This window comes from Procambarus clarkii, chromosome 29 (assembly GCF_040958095.1).
Source record: "Procambarus clarkii isolate CNS0578487 chromosome 29, FALCON_Pclarkii_2.0, whole genome shotgun sequence".
In the NCBI taxonomy this organism is placed as follows: Eukaryota; Metazoa; Arthropoda; class Malacostraca; order Decapoda; family Cambaridae; genus Procambarus; species Procambarus clarkii.
In genome coordinates, this window is record NC_091178.1 from 11,532,818 (window position 1) to 11,556,104 (window position 23,287).

General features: G+C 36.5%; 1 protein-coding gene across 1 annotated transcript; it reads left to right on the forward strand.

The window, feature by feature from the left end:
- Nucleotides 1–7,990: 7,990 nt before the first annotated feature.
- On the forward strand, nucleotides 7,991–23,077 carry LOC123765067 (dnaJ homolog subfamily A member 2). The gene is made up of 9 exons (XM_045753491.2): nucleotides 7,991–8,194; nucleotides 11,509–11,655; nucleotides 13,351–13,514; nucleotides 14,702–14,782; nucleotides 16,420–16,553; nucleotides 19,115–19,296; nucleotides 19,704–19,863; nucleotides 20,222–20,349; nucleotides 20,866–23,077. The coding sequence occupies exons 1-9, from the start codon at nucleotides 8,126–8,128 to the stop codon at nucleotides 21,046–21,048; spliced, it is 1,248 nt and encodes a 415-aa protein (XP_045609447.1). The 5' UTR covers nucleotides 7,991–8,125; the 3' UTR covers nucleotides 21,049–23,077.
- The last annotated feature ends 210 nt before the right edge of the window (nucleotides 23,078–23,287 follow it).

Below are 23,287 nucleotides of genomic sequence, written 5' to 3' on the forward strand. Positions count from 1 at the left end.
CCAGCTGTTAAAAGTAAAGGTGTACTAAAGATATAGCTAAGATTTCTATTTGAATTACAACACAGGTTCAGAAACAGGATATTTATTGTTCAAGGGTCCTCAGTTCTCATGATCTTATCACCTGACTTAGTGAGTGAACATTTTCCTCATTTGTCTTCTAAGCCTCGTGGGAGAAAGCTGTAATGATGTGCAAGGCCTCTTTATTATTTTGCAAGTCTTCTGAAAGTAGTGGCAATATCACCCTCATATTCACTCGTCAGAGGTAGTAGTTTGTGTGTGTGTGTGCCAATCAAATAATAGACCAATATATTTTAATTTTTTTAAGTTCAACAATCATCGTGAAAATATACTGAAACCATGTATTTTGCCAAGTGCCAGTGATCTTTAGTCATTCAGGTCTGTGGAGATTTAATTTGAATTTACACTCTTATTTTTTCTTCTCCATATCAATTCTTTGCATTGTTGATTGGGAAATTGCACCTTTGATATATCCTTTTCTACGTGATATTGGTCTGCTTGCGCAATACCCCAGATATGCATGTGTTTGGCTAAATAGTAGCAGGAAAGAAGAGGGATTCGCCAATGATGTGAATGGCTCAAGAATCAAAGATCCGGGGTGAACTTCCAGACAGTGTGAGGAGTACTCGCAGCTAGGAAGTGACCTCTGGTCTTCCTGTATAGGTTCTCAAACATTATTGAAGCAATATTCTCAATTTGGAAACTATCCAAGTTCAATTTGATATTTTTTGTGGTAGCTGGTCTGAGTGAGGGATCAGCCAGATTATACCACTGACTGGCACCTTCAGTAAACTTGATCATTCATCCATATAGGCTCTCAAGAGTGCTCTGGAAGAAACTTTCCGCCAGTTCATGAGCAGTAGTGCATGAGGATTGGAACACAGGTTGACTGTGTTCCAATCAGTTGACTCAACTGTCAACTGATTGACAGTAGAGAGGCAGGCCGAAAGAACAGAGCTAAACCCCCGCAAGCACAACTAGGTGAATACAGGTCATGCTTCCTGTGTTGCTTTGCACATACTGTATTTATTTCCTCAAGTCTGAATGAGGAAGTTGGTTCTGTTAACACTTAAGGGGGGTTAAGGTTGGGCACTTTCATGAGTACTGACTTCAGATCACATTTACTTTTTCAGCCTAAAGTGTGTTCATTTTAGGTAATAAGTTAGTCTAACCAAAGTGAGTCACCTGAGAATGTACAGGACAACGTGGGATTCCTAACCCTCGTATTTTTCTGTTCTATCCTCGTCATGATTTTTTTTTACAATCTAAAATTGTGGTCTAGTAATTCCAATAAAACCCCAAGGTGGTAAGCACTATACTATTAGTGGGGACAATGGTCGATTCTCATGTTTGTGTGGGTTTCAATGCATCTATAATCAATTAAATTAGATTATTTCACTCTTGGAAGAGTTAGAGTATATTTCTGTGACTATTAGCTACAGTTCTGCTTGCAGGAATTTTGCCAGAATGCCATCATCTAGAAACCAGATGATAAGCTCTTGGGTAAATCAACTTGTGAATTAACGTGATTCTTCCCAAGTGATAGTATCAACTTCTTGTCCTCACCAGCTGAAATAATGCTAGAGATAAACCTTCAATACCGCATTTCATTTTACCAATTAAAATGTGTTTTTGAAATTTAATTTAATAATTTTTCAGGGAGGTCTTTGATATTGGCCAATACAATATGGGCCAAAAACAATATTTTTACATGTAAAATGTTGTGAATGTTTTAATTATAGTTTGTTACATGTTAATTGGAGACACAATTCCCTTAAACAGGATCATTAAAAAGTAATAAAAAAAGTTGTACTAGTTAAGAAGTCATATGGCAGTTAATGTATACAGTAGTGTGAAAATAATGTAACCCTCCTTCCCCCAAAGTATACTTCCAAGGGCTTCATTGACTGGTACTGTTTATCATGTACAGTATAGTGGGTTGGCTTACATAAGATTTTTTAGCAAAACATTTTGTCTTTTACACAAGATTTGAAATTTAAATTGCTTTGATGTATAATTCTATTCATATTTTTATTTGTTTTATTGTATTTCATGCATATAAATGCATTGAATGCTGGTGATGTAAATATGTCCAGGGTTTTATGATATTTGTAGGGAAACTTAATTTTGCTAGAATTATTTTGCGTGCATTTATGTATGTATGAGTGTAAATAATATTGAGAGACAAAATAATGATGGTACGGGAGTTGAGAAAAGAGAGTGTATACTCCCAACCCTGACAGATGTAACTAAAAGTTGGGTGTAGAAAGTAGCAGGGTTTTCAAGAGTGCGGGAAATTTACTTTTAGTGTGCTGGTGTATGTTTACAGGAAGGGTATGGTAATGATATACATTATATGAAAAGGGTGAGGGAATGAAATGTGGAGGCTGTAAAGCACAATACACTTAAGTGGTAAAGACATGTTAAGTAGATGACAGATTTGTGTAACATAAGTGTACAAGAGTGAAATTTGAAAATCATATAGTAAATTCAGATGCTTAATATCTTTGAATTGGAGACTGGAACTGTATATGAAAAATAGGATATATATATATTTATAATTTATATGCTGTAGCACTGAAAATATTAATACAGTATCTTATTTTACTAGCTTTTTAATTTCCCATAAGATGCCTGGTTTACTTGTATCAGTGCAATACCAAGGTCATTTTGAAACCTTTTATGTTCGATAACCAATATACTGTACTTAATTACAGTACGGCACAAGGAAACCATAAAAGAAGGCTTAAAAATGCAGATACAAATTAAAGAAAATCAAAATCTTAATATAAAACCAATTGAAAAGAAAAAATATGCCCTCTTAAAAAGAAGCACATCATGTTATAAATGAAACCTTTTTCCCTGAAACAGAGTTTAAGGTATAAAATTCGAAATTTAACTACTGTATAAATATCTTGCCCAAGGCAATACCAAAATACAATTGCCCAACAAACTGCAAAACATTGGAAAGCATTTCTTTAATATACAGTAACCTAACTAAAACATAACTATGATATGTGGAGAACAGGTTGCATTCTCCAGAAAATCTCCATACTGTATTTCCAAATGGAAATAATCTTGCATCCAGGGTTAAAAAGACAGATTATCTTACCATATTGTCCATATTAACATAAATGCAATAGGAAAAACAGTGTCCTGAACTTCATAAAAGAACTAAAGAGAATAAATTTGTTTGATGCAGAGAGGTTGGGTACACCTCTCAGTGTACACTATATTCCTCAAGGTCTACCTTTATTAAGCATGCACTAATATTATATAAATCACCCTTACGGAACCAGGACTATGAACATGGTCACATTTGTAGCAAGTTAGTACAGCATGTATGTTAGATGCATACATACAGAATTAGTAGTATAACTTCGTAGTCATAATATTAACGAAACTATGGATGTGCATTGTGTAGCATATTCGTGATGAAGTGTTGAGCATCACAACATGATGAATATGGAAAATCAAATGTGTTTAGGGAACGTCTTATAAAGGTCACCTGAAACAAAAACAAGGAGCAATGGTTTCGAGCTCAAAAAGTAATACGCCACAATGGAGGACGGATACTAGAAAGAGTGGCCCCTCAGGTAGATTCAGGTAAGTGGAGTAGCATTCAATGTGTGGATGAATATGGAGAAAACTATGCACAGTATTGCGAGTGTGTCGAGATGCATATCACACGTTCATGAATGTGTAGCGACATATCATACATTAACGAGAATGTAGCAGCATACCATGTATTCGTGAATGTGTAGCAGCATACCATGTATTCGTGAATGTGTAGCAGTATACCATGCATTCGTGAATGTGTAGCAGCATATGCATTCATGAATGTGAAGCAGCATACCATGCATTCAGGAATGTGTAGCAGATATCGTGCATTCATGAGTATATAGTAACATATGCATTCAGGAATGTGGAACAGCATGCCATACATTCATAAATGTGTAGCAACATATGCATTCATGAATGTGTAACAGCATATCATATATTCAAGAATGTATATCAACATGCCATGCATTCATAAATGTGTATAGTAGTATACTGTGCATTCATGAATGTTAAACAGCATATCATGTATTCAAGAATGTGTAGCAGCATATAATGTATTCAAGAATGCCTAGCAGCATTCTGCATAGCATAAGAATGCATAGCATAAGTCAGCAATTGTGGAGAAGCTGGCAAATGTAGAACAGTATTTCATGTATCGAGAATAAATGTTTAGAATATATGTCAACGAAAGTGGAGCAGCATACTATGTTTTGATGAATGTATATGTATCATAGATGAATGTATCTATAACTACGGCTAATCACTATATATTTAAACATATCGGAAGAAGAGTTTTCTTCTGGGACTTTTAAAGTCAGTTCTTCAAGCATTTGAAAACCCAACATACACAAAAGATACTATATAGGAATGATATGATACAATTTATAAATAATATAATTGATGCACAGAACAAGTTTCGTAATTTCCTTTATGGATACCGGCTCACATAGATACTATTTAACACCGATGATACGGACAAGGCTGCTAAAGCTGCACGTAACACACCTGAAATTGAGATAGACCAAGGCATTTCCATTCTGTTGTCAAAACCACACTACTTCAAAAGACTAGGCTAACAGAAGAGCAATCACCGTCATTCAAAGGCCAGAAAGCACTTGCAGAAAGAATTTTGATATGTTTAAAACATAGAATTTATTGTATGTATAGCACACAGTGTCCCAGCGAGTGGGACGGTGTAATTGGCAGAAATAGATTGGAATATCGTTGGCTATGGCAGGTGAATTCAACAGTGAACACCCCAATATCTTTACAGCGTTGTGGTTCGAACAAAATTCGTCAGTGAAGCATTTGTTTCCGGAAATGTTCGAACGTCATCAGTTGTGAGTCGTGCAGCCCGTCCTCCAAACAAAGATCCAAAAGTGATTCCATGCACCCGCCAAACCCCCTGTTTATGAATGAAAAGCGGTTTACACACGACTCACAACTGCTGATATTCGAACATATCCGGAACATATGCTTCACTGACGAATTTTGTTCGAATCACAACGCTATAAATGCTTCACCCACGTACTACAAATACAAATAATCGCCAACAAAACCTAAACACCTAACCTAACCTATCCTATATATACACAATATGCTAATATATTATAATATTAATTTATACTTGAGAAAATTCCCGTTTTGAATGAACAGTATGTTAAAATTTATGAATGCGTCTGTGGGGTTGACCGCTGAATGTAATGGACTTGAGTCGAGGACGGGTTGAGTCGTGTGTAAACCGTTTTTTCATTCATTCAAGTTCAAGTATGTTTATTGAGACAAGAAAAAAATACATCTCAAAGGGATTGAGTAGCTTAGGCTTTTTCTACCCCCCCTCTACTTCAAGTCCCTCAAGGGGCGCACAAATTCAGTGAGTACAAATACACAAATCACAATACAGTACTAGAATTCCATTAAATATTGCAGGTTAATATAGTAAGCACAGCATATAAGTGTTACACTCTTGGGGCAAAATTCTTGTAGCTCCTAAGTATTCTATCTATCATACCATTATCACACATCCAAGCAATTTAATGTGGTACACTACTTATTTCCATATTTCTATAGTTATCAATAAGTTGACACCCTAATACATAATGTTCTAAGGTGTGGGCTTGCGGCATACTACATAATTTACACTCCTTATCTTTTTCACAGACATCAACACCGTATTGCCAGATATATATATATCCTAATCTTAATCTCATGTAAATTGAATCCTTCCAAGTAGGCTTTCCTCTGCCATAGGTGAAGGACGAATGTGTATTTATTATTTAATAATTCTTAAGTGTGTTACTACTGTCCACCATTGCCATTCTCTTTACCATTTCTTTACCCTCTTGGATCATCTTGATTCTTGTTTTTATTTGCTTCAAGGTTATCTGACATACAACATCAACAAGAATATTTTCCGTGGCCCTCTTCGCCATCTCATCAACTACCTCATTCAACAGTATTCCCACATGTGAATACTGGTCCACATAAATCTTAATTTATACCCATTTTTTTCTAATTTCTTAACATTCTCTCTACACTCAATCACAATATTCTGATAAACTGGACGTCTGCTATTTAAAGACTCTAACGCTCCTCTACTGTCAATAAAGAAACTTGCATTTTTACCACATTTGACTACTTCCTGTAATCCTGCTAATACTCCTTGGAGTTCAGCCTGCGTTGAAGAGACATTGTCAGTTAAGCGGCGTCCAATAACAGTATTTACAGTGCCGATGTCAGTGTACTCTCTGATCAAGACTCCACATCTTGCCTTCCCATCCCTAGCTACTGACCCATCACAATAAACATGTAGAGTGTTTTCTGTAGGTAATTTTCTAATTATACAATCATATGTTGCCCTCAGCTCTTCCATCTCGTCCATACTTTTTTTCTTTTGCAAGGGAATAATTACTACATCTACATTACACTCCTCCCATGGTGGTGTGAATTGTCTCTTAGGCAGAGCAATACATTCTGCAATAACATCATACTTTATAACATTAGAGCATAAGGTACTCATATATGCTCTCTTCTTTATCATACATTGTTCATTACTCCCCACCTTTTGAACTGAGGGGACCAATTCATTAGCTCCCCCACCTCTCATTAATCTAATGGCAGAGGCTACATTTATCTCTGAAATTCTATCCCCAATACTCTTCAGATTCAACTCCATTCTCATTATCTCAATCATAGCATTTCTTGGGTATCCTAAGATAATTCTCATGGCTTCATTTTGTACCTTCTCCAACTTGCCCATCCTACCTTTACCAAAACAAGAAATGATAAACATCTGGGGGTTTGGCGGGTGCATGGAATCACTTTTGGGTGATTCTCTCCTTCTGGTGTGTATTTTATTATCTCAATAAAACTGTATACAAAACTATATACACTGGTGGTTTTCTTGCGGGCTACGCATCCCCATGGCTTTATCTGGGTGGCTTTATCTTCATCAATGGGTGCTTAATCTTCGGGTAAATTAAATGGTGGCTTAATGTTTGGGTAAATTTAGGTAAATTTAAGAATAGGGGTTCAATTTTAGAGCTCATACATAAATGTATATATGTCCCTCTAACATTTTTCACTGCCGCTCACACGATGTAACTAAGGCACACACAAATTAAAAAAAAATGTGGCTTTTATAACTTTTAAAATACTGAACAAATTAGAAGATATTGATCCAGACATTTTCTTCAGGTCAGATGTAACACAAACAAGGAGAAACTGTTTGAAGCTCAACAAGCCACAATATAGGATTGAGAACAGGAGATGCTTTTTCACCCACAGAGTTATTAAGCCATGGAACCGCCTACCCGTCGAATCCGTAACTGCCAAAACTGAGTTGAGTTGTAAAATATACCTGGAAAAGATTATCAAGGCAAATAGGGGGACCTTCGACAAGCCGCTGGCTTCCTATACTTGTTGAGGCCACTAGAGTTAGTGGCCCTCGGGTATATCAAAATTACGGACTGTCGCAGCAAAGAAAAGTTTAGAAGTAAGTTTAAATGAAACCCAAAACCGACATAACAGGAACATGTCACAATCAATATATAAGAAGTTATTAATTATATATATAAATTAGACTATATGAGAGAAAACATAATTCAGACATAATATACATATATACAATATGATATGCAAGAAAAAATATGAAGATAATAATAATTCAGTGTTAAAATCTTTTGCTGTGGATAATAATTACAGCGATTTAAGTCTCTTAAACAGAAAAACAAATATGAACAAACTGAAAATAAGCTCAAAACATTCAATTAATTAATTTATCATCCGTATTCTGGAACACAGGATAAATCTATGAAGAATATGAACCGACTTGGCCGAGAAAAAGGGTGTCTGAGTGTACAGTAAAAGGTCTTGGGTCGGCCGAGTGGTGCCAGGAACCTCCAACGGGGCGACTTAGAGCGTTGGATCCCACACGCGGCGGAGGAAGGTGCTTGTGGCGGCGGCTGGCGGCTGGAATATTCGAGTACACGCACGAGGCTGGCAGACCACTCGGCGTCTATTGAGTGACCAGAGAGCAGACAGCAGAATGGCGGACAACAAACTGTACGATGTTCTCGGCGTCTCCCGGAGTGCTTCAGACGCAGACATCCGCAGAGTAAGTGAGGGGCGCGAGGAGGCTCCTCCAGGCCCCGGGGACCGAGACTCTACCGCCTCCTGAAAGCCAAGTCTTGAGTATTATCTTAGTGGCGGCTCCTCCGTATGATCCCCCCCCCCATTGTAGTACTGTAGGGAGAGTGAACAAAAGTATTCATGTGGGGGTTCGAGACCCAATTAATACTATAACTACTGGGTAGAAGGAGATAGTTGAGAGTAAGGTAATGTTGGGAGGGTGAGAGGTGGGCCGCCCGGGACCTCCTCCACGGGTGCTGGCCTCGGGGGGCCTCTTACATGTAGATTTTTACACAAACGTGTAACTTAATGAATTTTTGAAACTGTTGGTGGGGTTTATGAATAGTTTTGGACTCTTAAATAAAATTTTGAGCATATAGACCCCCAATTATTGCATCATGAACTGTCAAGGGAATGAAAGATAAAAGGATAGTTTATGGTTTTAATAGCATATTTTTTTTTTTTTTACCTTGGATAATGTATGGGGGACTTGTGGTTGTGTGGCCACTTGGCCTTGTGCAGTTGCACTTCTTATATTCTGGTGTTTTGTGATTGTAGAAACTGTGGATGTTAACCATATTTATTTCATGAATTTTTTCCTGTTGGTTATTTGTAATCACGGAGTGTGGTGCAGGAAGCCAGCCGTGGTGGGTGGTAAACAGTTGTATGCGTTTATTACTCTCTTTGTTGAAGAAACGTCTATTTGTCCTACGGTTTGGCTTATGTGTATTGAGACTATTTTTCCACCAGCAAATTATGGTGTAACAGTGAATCTGCATTTAAAACTTTGCATAAACATTAATAGAGTATATTTTTAATTGGGCTATTTCCAAATACAAATATTTATTCAGGTAAAGTACATACATACAAGGCGAGATACAAAAGTTGATGGATTTCTAGATAGAGCTAGTACATACAATGCCTAAAGCCACTATTACACAAAGCGTTTCGGGCATTTCTTTTGCTAGTTTGAGTTAAAGAATTAGTTTTGGTTAACTTTTTGGCATTTTGTTTTGTTTTGGTGAGAACTGGTTTGGCATGTCTTTGTTTGCTGTTGTTACTCCTGATGCCTTCATCTTTTCCTGGTATGAGACTTGACTTAGTTCTGGATTGATTTATGTCGCTTCACTGAACCTTTTGTAATGTAATATAATGCTTAGATCAGGGACAACTTTACTGTATTTTCCTTGAAGCTAATGGTCATTTGATTATTAATATGGATTTTTTAGTGCAGCTGTTCTATAGCCATACTGGCTTAGTACACTATACTCATAATTACCTTACCTTTTTAACTGCAGCTGCTGAATGCTATACAGCTTTCAATGACCGATGAACATTGTTTTATATTGACTCTCTGTGAGTTTCATAATCCCTTGGCAAGGCTGCAATATAATTTTAAGTACACCTGTGTATCCTCAAATTTAATGCCATGGTGTGTGATCTCTAATGATAATGTACTGGTACTGGCATTATATGAAACTGGTACGCTATTATAAGAAAGGTTGACTCATATAAAATGGATCCGTGTGACATTTTACGCAGTTTTGTTATTCTATTTAGGATTTTGTTCTTGCTTTAATCCATAGATGATGGGTTTCCCCAATACACACACAAATTACAATAATGTGATACATCAAATGAACAAATCCACAAGGGCCATGATGAGGGATTCGAATCTACGTCTGGGATGATCCCAGATGCACCTTAGTCGATTGTGCCACAACATAGTCAAAAGAATTGGAACTGGGAGTGCTACTGCCCTCACACGGCCCTTGTGGATTTGTTCATTTGATGTATCACACTATTGTGATTTCTCTGTGTATATTGAAGGGCGAAGAGGTAGAACAGCGTCTTGACATAGCCCGGGTGCATGGGGGAATTGTGTAAAATTCCGGTTTGTGTCTCGGAGAGGCTGCGAGATCCACGTGAGGGCAATAGCATTCCTGGTTGTAATTCTTTTGACCATGTTGTGGCGCAATCGACTAAGGCGAGTTTGGGATCTTCCCGGACGTGGGTTCGAAACCTCATCATGGCCCTTGTGGATTTGTGTATGATGGGTCATGTCATGATTTACTGTATTTTTGTTTGTAAGTAAATAGAGCATTGTCATAAGGTATTTTTTCACAAGAAATTTAGGGAAATTTGGTTTTGCTTTTATGTCCTACAGTTGCCAAGATTTGATATCTCTTGTTATTACATAAAATTTGTATTAAGAATTTTTAAATGACACCATTTCCAAAAATATTTATTCACAAAAAGATTGAAACTTTATTATGTTTCTCATTTCTCCCCAAATCATACAAAAAATGGTTAGTGTAACTCCTAGACTAGTTATTAAAATCTTAGAATCAGATATCGATATCGGAATTTCATTAATTTGAAATTTTGTATATAAAGTTGAAGAAAGTATTCAATTTGTTTAATATTTTTGAATATTGAAAGAACTACAGTTGTTCTGCAGAACAATGATTGAGAGAATAGTGCCCCCCCCCCCTCCCCAATATATTATCCATTGTTTTATCCATTCCATTTATTATACCAGCAAATCTATGTGCTTGTGGTTTCCAGGCCAGTGTTTTGCGTGGTACGCTATAATGAGCCTTGAGGTCCATATAATGTTCACCGTTGATGGAGAATCCTTTGTACACAATGCTACATAATTCGCCAAACTATAGTATATAGTTTTATATACTATAAAACCATAAAACATGTAAACAAGAAAAATACATTAGTTGATTAGATACCCTTTGAAGGCAATTTAAAGTTCTCTTGAGCACTACAAGGAGTCAGTCGGCTACAATAATACTGTAGTTCAGATTGTCAGTGAATGACTGTTTTTCATAAAATGTGATTGACTTAATAAAAAGGCTAAATTGAGAGAATGGGACAATCATATCTTGGTGGGTGCTTGAAATGCAGAATTGTGTGTGGAAATGTTTGTACCCTGTATGGATGGAATACAGTAGAATGAAGTCGTGGAAACCATCTCGGTTCACATCTCAGAGCAGATATCATAAAACTAAAATGACCAAGTTTAATTCACCAGAAAGGCTAGAAGGCAGGGGGAGGAGCTAGACCTCGCTTGTCACCATTAGATGAGGCACACAAATGCAACCACTACAAACCACCAAAACTGCCACTGCCCAAGCTGTTAATTGGAAAAAACTGTACTGGTATAATTTAGAGTGGAAATTGGCATAATTAATAACTTTACAGACAGACCAATATAATTGCAGTACATACTATCTTGTGTATTGACGAGCATATAGTTACAGTATTCCAAAATCTGTTTCACTTCAGAGTTACCGCAAACTTGCAAAGGAATGTCATCCGGACAAAAACCCTGCAGCAGGTGATAAGTTTAAGGAGATCTCGTTTGCTTACGAAATACTTACAGACCCCCAGAAACGTGAGATTTATGATCGATATGGCATGAAAGGACTCCAGGTAAGTAAACAATGTTTGCAACAATATTATGGTGGATGTTTGGGTAAGCTTTTTTTGAGATGTTTAATAAGGCATTCAAACAAAAGAGGCAGATGACAAGCTGGGAGTGAATGATGGACCATGTACCTCACTGATTTGTAAGGTACAAATTCCAGCTCTTGAGCAAAATAAAATGGTTGTGTATGACTTTGCATAATTGGCAGTGCATTAAGTGAAAATATTGTCTGCATATATGCAATTGTTTTTCCTATATGTTGGTACTGTATTGGTTTTAGGCTTTTGAAATGAAATCAAATGGACTAAAACTGTTGTTTGAAAAAATACAAGGGTGTATATATTATAGGAAAGAATGATGATCCTTGGGAGAGCTGTAAAAAAGCATTATTTGGTATTTAAGGAAAAGGTTGTTGTCATAGCTATAAAATTAACATGTTATAATGTAGTAGTAAAGTGGTGTGTAGTACAGTAGCATGAAAAATGGGATATTAACACGTATGTGTATGATGCAAGGTGATCGAGAAAGCATAGATGCATTGAAGTTGGACTGGATTAGGGCCCAAACAAATTGCTCCCGATACTGGTGCATGTGGGGCTGTGAATAAATGTTAATAATAGAAGAGGAGAAATTATTTAATATTGAAATGTATAATATGCACAGGAATTTATATTTAAATGGGACAGTTAGGAGGGATTTGTTCATGTCCAATGTAGTAAAGCAGGAATGTTAACTGGTAAGAAGTATGGATTCTGTTAACTGGAAGGCTAAAAGGGAATTCGGTAGTTCTTAAATGTCTGACTATGCTTCTGAATTTCTTATGGGTGTGGCACACCTACCAACACATTACTTGGCAATGCTTGCATTACTTGGTATCTGCTTTTCCAGTTCCTCATTTATACTGAATGTTACCTTCTTGCACTGTTCCTCCTGTCTTTTGGCACTGTAGTTGTCAAGGGCATAAGATATTCATAAGATAATGTTTTCTTACCTTGCGCTACCCTATATTTCTCTTCTTGCTTTCTTTTATCTTCCAGCTGCACTTTCTTGTGCAGTTGCCTTTATTCTTCTTTCCTATGCAACTGTATTGCATTCTTCCCAGAATCAGTTCTTGTATTCTACAACACAGGATTTTCCTAGTGTAGTGTTTTCCAGGCCGAGGTCCCATAGTCATGCAGTCCCTAAATGAATGATTTCCTCATTTTTTGTTAATTAATGTTTTTTAATCTAATTTTCTAACGTCCAAAATATTTATACTTCAGTTTGGCTACATGTTCCAAAAGAATAGTTGGTAGTTTGGAAGAAACATTTCCATTTACATGAATGAAAGCTTAACATACAGTACAGGTTAATTTATATTTGGCAAAACTATTTAATTATAAAAAATGTTAATTTCCAACTACCTGAATGACTCCCATTTAGCCAGTGTTAGCCCTGAATATTTAAATAAATTAATATTAAACCAAGTTTAATGGTTTCAGCCAAATATGAGCTAACCAATGTAACAAGTAATTTGCATCAAAAAGAAACATTGTGATATTCTAATCTCTATATAGAGACTAGAATCAGTATTTGTTCTGATTATAAAAAACATGTTACGGAAATTTTTTTTATATGCACAGTACAATAACTTTTTAAACTATTTTCATAATTTTATATAATCTTTCTAACAAAAAAAAACAAATACATTTCATTGTCAGGAAGGAGGAGACAACAGCTTTGCTGGGGCAGAGGACCTCTTTGGGCACTTCTTTGGGGGAGGTGGGCCATTTGGTGGACTATTTGGTGGGTTTGGTGGAGGTGGCCTCAGACACGCACAAAGGAGAGGGCCAAGAAGAGGGGAAAATACTGTTCATAGGCTAAAGTAAGTACTGTGCCTGTATACGTTTTCTTTCCCTGATATTCTGATGGTGTGCATGTGAAGTCATGTGGAAGGGCACTAGTTTTACCGGCTGTAAGTGCTTTAAAATTTGCATGATCAACTTATTGCATTATATATATACAACACAATTGGTGAAAGATGATATACCTATAATGAATGCCTAGTGTTTCTCAAGGTACAAGAAAGCAGTCAGGTGCCACCTATGAATTGTCTTGTAATTGTAATGTTGTAACATTACAGTATTAATTACTCCATTTGCTGTATTTTATTTTGCCTGGAGTATACATAGATTGGGTTCTGGGAGTTGTTCACTCCAAGCCTGGCCTTGAGCCATGATTGACTTAATGATAGCCTAGTTCAACAGGCTGTTGCTTTGTGAATAGCCCACAGGTTCCCTATGTCCACTACTACCTGGTGGGTCTGGCACCATAAAAAAAAATAAAAGTTTAATATGACAGATTATGTATGAGATTGTCACGATTATGCCCTTGTTTTTGTTATTAACAGCAAGTATGCAAAGGACTATGTTGAACCTATGCAAGTATGTTCAAGTATTATACATTGATTTAGAAGACTAAAAAAGTAGATATGACAGTTCTAAGATTAAATTTCACTTGATACCCAAAACTGAAAGAGAGTTCCAAGAGCTAATCCTCCCTCCTCACACACGTACGGGCAGGAATACAGGTAAAATCGGGGCCTGAAGATGATCCGTTTTAAAATATCGTGTCCATGATATGCATTGACAATTATTCAGGGCAGCTGTAAGAACAGTTTCAGGCATAGTGAGGTCAAAGGGTTTTGTGAAGATTAATTTGAATCATTTTATATTGACCAGCACTGTTAGTGAGGTGGTGGTGTCCTGAAGTGCGCAGGGCTAAATCTGCCACAAAGCCGAGGTCTGGGTCACATTTTGACATAAGTGTTTACTAGGGTAACCTGTGGCAGGATCCTAAGTTTTCATTAGTTGAAAGAAGTAAAGTACAGTACTGTATTGAAGGTTCCAAGACATATTGTCCTTAATGTTTTAGTGAGAGTTGGATGGTGCTAGAGGCTTTTTTTTAATACAATATATATAATTTTGTATTGGAGGCCACTATTGGGATCTGGGGATGCTTTCCTCAGTCATTTCATGCAATCTAACTTTTCTATTTTATTTACTTCCTCAGAGTTTCACTGGAAGACTTGTATAATGGCAAAGTTTCAAAATTACAGCTTTCTAAGAATACTATCTGCACAGCATGTGGAGGGTAAATATGTTGTTTTTCTTTACCATATTTATTAGCAAACTTGATGAAAGAGAAGAGGTGGGACTGTGAATGTGAGTGCATTTAAAAATTTGAAAGGGGGTTGAGTGGGTTTGAGTGAACAAAACACATGTGCTTGTGGCTGAGTGGACAATGCTGGGGGGGGGGGGGGGGATCGTAGTCCTTATTTTCTGGCTTAGATTCCTGGCAGTTACGGAAACAAATGGGTAGAGTTTTTCACCCTGATGCCCCTATTCACCTAGCAGTAAAAGGGTACCTGGGAATTAGACAGCTGCTACAGCCTGCTTCCTGGGGAGTGTGTGGGGGATGGGGGGGGGGGGGAGATTGTGTTTGCATGCATGCATGCCATTTTTCTACAGGCTGATGCCTCCCTACTCGATATAAAGTGGGAGATCAACCTGTTCTCTTGAACAGTAAATCACATTTTGATGTATAAATCTCCCTAATGCATCAGTGGTGCAGTGGTAACACGCTCTACTGTTTTCAAGCAATTTGCCCGAGGTTCTTTTTCTGGCTGGGGAGGATTGACTTGGTGCCAGCCCTTAACTGTGTGCCTCTGTTCATCCAGCAGTGATTGGGTACCTAGTGGTTAAACAATTGGTGGGTCATATTTCAGGGAAAGTAGCAGATAAGGTTTACCATAAGCAATGTGATGGGACGCTCTCGCCCTACTGTTTATTTTAAATATAGATAGTTTTAATTTTAAACTAACGTATTAAAAATCATAGCTACCTTGAGGTGCTTCCGGGGCTTAGCGTCCCCGCGGCCCGGTCGTCGACCAGGCCTTAGCTGCTTAAAAAATTTGTCCTGTTTTGTACTCGTGGGTCCTCGGGTTAGGTTCTCGCAGTTTAGTACATTAGTTTAGTGAAGTGAATGTTTGAAAGGATGCAGATGAGGAGTCACAATAACGTGGCTGAAATATGTTGACCAAACCACATGCTAGAAAATGAAGGGATGGCGACGTTTCGGTTCGTCCTGGACCATTCTCGAGTCAATTGTGTGACTTGAATTCTCACACAATCAACTTGAGAATTGTCCACGACGGACCGAAACGTCGTCGTCCCTTTACTCTCTAGTGTGTGGTTTGGTCAACTTGGGAGGATGGAGAGATATTTAATAATAAATGAATTAAAAGCAATAATCTGTTGCTTGGTATATTTTTGTAACTGCATAAATTTTGTAGAAATATTTGCTGTTAGTCATTACTTAGTCACCAGAAGGATATCTTATTTATTTGTAATTGTTGTTAACTCTTGGCAGGTAAGAGGAGTGATTTTTCATTACAACTTGATTAGTATTTTTGAAGTTGGATATAATTTGGGGTAATTCGGAATTCGGTGAATGTGTGGACATTTGGCAAATATATTACAATGTAGAATTATTATCAGTGGTGATAGGGGCTTCAATAAATAAAGCATTTCATTTCCAGAATATTTAATATTAAAGGTTTATGGAATAAGCATTTGAATAACATGCTCTAATATTTAAAAGTCAACACGAATTTGTATTTTATCATTCTTACATTTACAAGCAGCATTGCCTTGTGTCTAAAGTTTAGATGTAAAAAAAAAAATAATGATATTTTACAATTGTCTTCAGTTCAATCATTTATTTAAAAGGGAGGGTGGACCAGCTGGAGCTCTACAACCTTGCCGAACATGCAGTGGGCGCGGAATCAAGATTACTATTACCCAACTAGGCCCAGGAATGGTGCAACAGATGCAGTCTCGTTGTCCAGATTGTGATGGTGAAGGTGGGATAATGTTAACCAACTTGTTACTTCATTCAGCAAAGCCATTGTATGTACTTGTAGAATTGGTGCAATGTTATAATACCAAAACCTTTGCTAGATAGTGCATGTTATGTACACATCAACTTTATATGTTGACTTTGTATTAGCTGTTAAAATAATACATGAACCTCATTATATAACTACACACAGTTTGGCTTTTATGAAACAAATGCCTGAAGTTTGTTTATTATTGTTTTAAATTGATAAAATTCCCACTATCTTGTTAATATATCCATGCCTGCATAAGTTGTCTGCATTTGCCTTGCACAAGTGATATGGTGTTTATATCCTAGCATGAGATAATGATGGGCATTGATTGATTTAGAAGGTTAACCATTGCACTGTGATTACCTTAATTAATTATAATTTTAACCTTAATTAAATGACACGCCCCTTTGCTCAGAAAAAAAATATTTCCAAAATCTTTATTTCATTCCAAAATTAATACCCTTCCCTGATCACTATGTTGAAATAAATGTAAACTAACATTTTGGCCACAGTGGTGTCCACAAAATGTGAAGTCACGGTCGGGTGGTCTCCTTGGAGACTCGTGGAGGCGTTTGTGAGGGTGGTTCAACAAGAGAGTTGCCACAAGTTTTTGCTTTGCAATCTAATTGTAATGTATATTTAGCTTTTCTTGCTTATTTTTTGTATATTCATTTGTTTTATAATTATACAGCACATCTGTATTGTTCAAGGGAACTGTTACATGTCACTGTGTCCACAAACATTGTTCATATTCCCAATAAAACATGTTCAATTCTACAACTTGTACACTTTACACCACCAGACCATATACATCATAATAAGCAGTACTGCATGAGTGTGATATAATCACTGAAAGTCAACTTCACACAATGCAACTTTACATTCAATGAACCATGTATAGACAGGTTTTGTCTCGATGCTGCACGAGTGGCTCATCGACTACACCTAAAATATTCAGTCATATTACCACCAATATAGGGGAATGTGGGTGTAACACCAACTGTTTGATCAAATGTTTGTATATGAGACAGAATTCTCCCCCACAAGTACACCTGTGCTGCTTCTGGTGCCAATACCATGGCCAACACCAGCGCGGGCGCCAACACTACAGCTTCGTTGTCTTGAACTAGAGCTTCATGGGCCAGGAGATGAGGCTCTTCAACATAGTATAGGCCCACCATGAACATTTGAGATTTATGATTCATTGAATTAATGATTTTTTTTATTTGATGGCAATTAATATGGTGGAACCTTGATTCAGCAAATCTCCAGTTGGAACGCACGCTTTCCAGGCCGAATTTACTTGCCCGAGTCGATGAAGAGGAGTTCTTTGAAGTAGGGGGATGTGTGTATTTGCTTAGGATGTTGGAACAGAGTTCACAGATGGAGTTAATATTACAGGAAACAGTTAGGGCATTGAGAAAGACGTATTTAAAACCAAATTATATCCGCCATTTTTTATTTTGATAATCCCTAGTTTTTGTTTGCAAATTTGGGTCCTTTTTCCTTTGAAATTGAGGTTTTGAGTCTAGGGTGTGTGAAATACGCTATATGTAATTATAGACTCTTTATAGACAAGTTCTCTTGGTAGTTGTCCTTCATATGACAAGTTGAAGTTAAAATTTTGCTCTTGTGAAATCAGCTAGCTCATAGTGCGTGGGAAATATTAGGCACGAGAGATAACACTCACCAATCATGTTTTTAATTATTTGTGTAAATGGATACTACATTACAAGAAACGGTTGAAGCCTTGGGAAAGCTATTGATGAGGTTATTTAAAAAAAATTCTATGGCTTGCTTGCAGTTTGAGTTTTTTCATTCACTCGGGTATGGCCCTAATATCTTTAGGAAATGAGTTTTGAGGCTGGAGATGTGAGGAATGAGCTAGATGTGGCTAAATTTCTTTACAGACATAGTCACTTGGTAATTGTTCATTATATTAAAAGTTAAAATGAAAATTTCACTGATATTAACCCATGAGGTGTGAGAAATGAGTCTTGGAGAGGCATCCCTAGTTGCAATGTATTAGGGTTGGTCCCATATAGATAATTGAATTGAGGTTGTACTGTAAAGGAATTTAGTACCATAAATTGTTTCAATAATTACCACTGTAAAAATATAATGAAAATATTTCTAGAAAATTCAAAAAGGGGGAGGAATTGAGGAGACCTGGGATCACAGAGGGAGGAATGTGGTGGACTCCCTGAGAACCACTGTAGCTACCTGTTTGTCAACTTTACTGAATTTTAACTTGTATGTTGTTTAAGATGATTATCCTGTGTTATATCATCCCTGTCAGTGATTTCAGGGTAGGCTGATTAACTCTCTATGCCCTTCCTGACTTTTAGCATTTTACTAGTGCACTAATCATTTATACATCTGTTTCAAGTTCTTGTTTTGATGATTCTTGAAGTTGTGAAGAAAAAAAATTGATGAACAAGTAATAAGTTATTGAGTATAACTGTTTATTTCTATTTGTATAGACATGCAGATACATTATTAAGACAGAGGTTAATGATTGCCTTCTTTTCCAGGTGAAGTAATCAATGAACGTGATCGATGCCAAGTATGTATGGGCCGCAAGGTTACCCCACAAACAAAGTTGTTGGAGGTACATGTAGATAAGGGAATGAAAGACGAACAGAGAATTACTTTCCGTGGTGAAGGCGATCAGATGCCAGGAGTCGAGCCGGGTGATGTTATTATAGTCCTTCAGGTAATAATTTCATTAGACATTTAATTAATTCATTATGCTTTCATTTTTTGCGTATGTATCCTCACAAACTGTACTTTTTTTTTAATGCAGTATCCTTTAGAAAGACCTGGTAAGGTAATCAGCCTTTTACAGTAAATGGCTCTTGTGTTTACAGATCATCTCTGCCTCTAAACATATAATCATATTTTAGCCTACTTGCAACTTTTAGAATGGTAATACAAAATATGCCAGGGGCTTGATAAATGTTTGCATAATGTGTGTGTTTTGTATGTTAGATACAATATTGCAAAGCTTTTATGGTTAATTTCTTCTAAAACTACACAAATTGTTGTTTTCTGAAAATCTATGACTGCTGCTATCTTTTAATTTTTTTATTTGTTTTATTTATTTATTTTTGTTTTTTGCAGGAAAAGCCACACGAGGTTTTCCAGCGTAGCGGTTCTGATCTGATGATGAAGCACACTGTCACTCTAACAGAGGCATTATGTGGTTTCACTACAGTGGTTAAACATTTAGATGGCAGGAACCTAGTCATTAAACATCCGCCTGGTGCCGTTTTAGTTCCAGGTAAGATCACATGCTTTAACATTAGCTTGCATAAATATTCGGACGTACATTACTAAGTGTAAATGGGTTTTCTTTGTGAATACTTACAGGTATCCTAATTGTTTCTCTTTCCTAAGAATTTACATCTAAGTCATTAGTCAAGTACCCAAAACTTTGCTGTGCATAATCCAAATGTAAGTTCTCAAGGTCAGCTTGTCAGGTTCTTCATATTCTGATAATCTTGAATTTTCTCAGAGGTCACTTGAATGCTTTAGATGCCTAGCAGTCAATCAGCTGGTAGGTTAATTGTAAATATGCTCTTCTGATGAGGAAAAGTTGTCCAAATTTCTACGATAAATTGAAAATCTCCTATTTTTAGGTTGTGTGCGTGGTATAGAAAAAGAGGGCATGCCGTTGTTCAAAAATCCCTTTGAAAAGGGAGATCTTTATGTTCGTATTGAAGTTGAATTCCCTGAAAATTATTTTGCCCCCGAAGCAAAATTGAGGGTAAGTACCGTACTTAATTTTTTTTTCGTCTTCTCATTCATGTATGCAAGTTCTTAATTGTTAAAAAGTTAAAAAGTTCTAGTTCTTATACACATTTTTAATATGGTTCTAAAAAAATTATTTTGCAATTACAATTATTTTGCAATTACAATAATTTTACAATTATTATTTTGCAATAAAATTTTGCATTTTTTCAAAGATGGCATTTGTTTAATGTAGGTCTGAGGAAGTGGATGTGATCCCAGTGTACCTACATGACTTTTAATTCTTTTGCTTTATCTAAAATTGGCCCTGGTTGATATGTACAGTTGAAGGGGCTTACAGAGTTGAATGGTCTTATTACTGTGTAGTCACCTAATTGGAGTTAAAAATGAATATTCTTGTAACTGGGTTGTCTTCTTGGGCAGCACAAGAAGGCAACTCAAATTTTCTGCTTTGTGGGCACATTTTCATGCTTTTAACAGTGTAGGAATGTAGTTCTTGCTGATAGTTCTTAAAATTGGACTTGTTACCCAGGAATTGGAAGCCATTTTGGGAGGACGACCTGCTGCAGCGCCAATTCCAAGTGATGTGGAGGAAGTTAATATGTCAGATTTCCATGAGAGTTCTGGTGCAGGCGGCTCTCGAGGTCAGTACTGCGACGACGACGACGATCATCCTCACATGGGTGGACAGCATGTACAGTGTGCACACCAGTAATCAGGAAAGTTAAGGGTATTGAAATAGCAAATGTTGCACAGTCATATCTTGTGAATTGGACCATTAGAAAGCAATTTTGAAAAGTTGTCTGCCATGTTACTGGGACTGGATAGTAATTTGGCCGCCTGAAGAAATCCATGTATGTATGGTGTTTAATATAAATTAATCGGCTCTTCAGGATGTGATAGCTATAATAAATTTTGGTTAACTTCATTGGCAAGTCATGCCCACTAATGGGTGTGGTTATTTAGTTTTGGCTCGTTTACCACATCTTCATTGGATTAAAAATGGTAAGAATATTTTTATGGTACTATCATGCATACATGTTTACTTGATACATATTTTGATTAAATATATACAAAAATATAATTTGTTGCAAGTTTAAACTTGATTATTCATGTATGCTTTTTTCACTTTTTGAAATATCTTATATTTAATATTTGTGAAACTAAATTTATTTCAACGTTCACGTGAACCATTTAGGCAACTGTTATAATCTTGGCATGATTAGTTATTAATGCAGTTTAATACATGGAGGCCATGACTTGGAACAAATAATTTTTCTCTTGGAAGTCGACTATAAAGCCAATCTCAATTGTCTAATGTGCAATGCTGCTGCATCTATTTCTGCCACTGATTATAATGAGGCTCAGACGGTAACAGGATCAGCTGTTTTCTGTGATATGCCATATCCTTAAATTTTCCTTTACTTTAGCTTAAGGGGGCTTCATGGCATCAGGTTAATGATCTGCATTCCAAGTCCATAAGACCCAAGTTGGATTGTGGTGTTTGAGAGAGAGGAGGGTCGGCAGGCATCACATCAGGTTATGTGCACCACGGGTCATTTGTCATGTTGTCCCAGACTTTAGCTGATTCTTCTTGCCTAAAAGGATGCTGCCCCCACGAGAGTGGGAGACGTTATACCCTGCTATTGATTTCTCTACATTTTATTAATTAAAAGGCGAGAGTCTGTAGGATAATAAACATTAGAATATAGTTGCTTGCTCTTAGCAGCAGTGACCATGATTATTGGCATAGGATCCATACTCTTAATGTCATGAAATTGGTATCCATAACTGTTTTGTTAGATTATTTCACTTATGCATGTATTTTTTATTTTTTTTTAATACTCACCTATAAAATGAAGATAAAGTTGATGGGTGCTTTTTGATTAATTTACAATGGCTTTTATGTGACATTCTGAACATTGTCATACTCCAGCTGCCTATAAATAAATGGATTTATTTCCAAGATATTCCATACAATGTCAAGGTTTAGTTTAAATTCTCCTGAAGCAAAATTATTATTAATGAGGCTTTACAAAAGGAGAGACCGAGGCTTAAGTGTTGGTGGTGACCCAAGAAGCCTGATATGGTATGCTTCGTAAGAGCCAGCAGTAAGCACTATGTTGCTTAGCTGATGTAATTAAAAAATAAGTCAATGTCAACTGCTTCCTTTATCATTGATTTTAGATTTTTTGTATCATTAATTATGCAAAAAATTAGGGTATTGATGAAATAATTTAGTATTGTATATAAAGGTGGTATTTTTCCTGGTAACTGGAGGCAACCATTCTTGAAACATTCACATTCAATTGAACCATGGATGGAATTCCCATTTAGTGGAGGTTGGATTTATTTTAGATTAATTTGCATTAGTTTTCAAGGTAAACATTCCCAGTTTAGTTTGTATCTTTTCATCGTTGGATTTCTGACGTAAAACTATGTTGGCCAATTATTACTGAAGCATAACATTTTAAAAGCAGCATGAATGCTGTCGATTCAGACGCTGCATCCGAGGCTAAGGTGGGATGTGGGGTCAGGACGGTAGATACACTGTACAATTATCATGGATAAAATTATTTCAAGTACTGTAGTTAAGGAGTATATATAGTGTTTTTCTGTCTGTATCTGTGTAACTGATATACCACCTGAGAGTGCAGCTATGTCTTGGTTTCATTGTATTTAATGTGTTTGTTCTTAAATCAAGATTTAATTGCACTTCCAGAATAAAAAAAATGAAATGCAAATTTTAAAGTGTATTAATTTTCAAGCCATCCCTTTTGGTAGTTACAAAGTTTCTCTGAATAATTTTTACTTTGTGAGATATATTGTAGTTTTCCACTTAAAATCTGTATAGTGCTAGTTATTTTCCTGAAAGATTTGTCATAAACTGCAAAGGAAATTTTGTTTATAAAAATTTGGAATTTTCTCTATAGAAAATATAATTCAGCACTCCT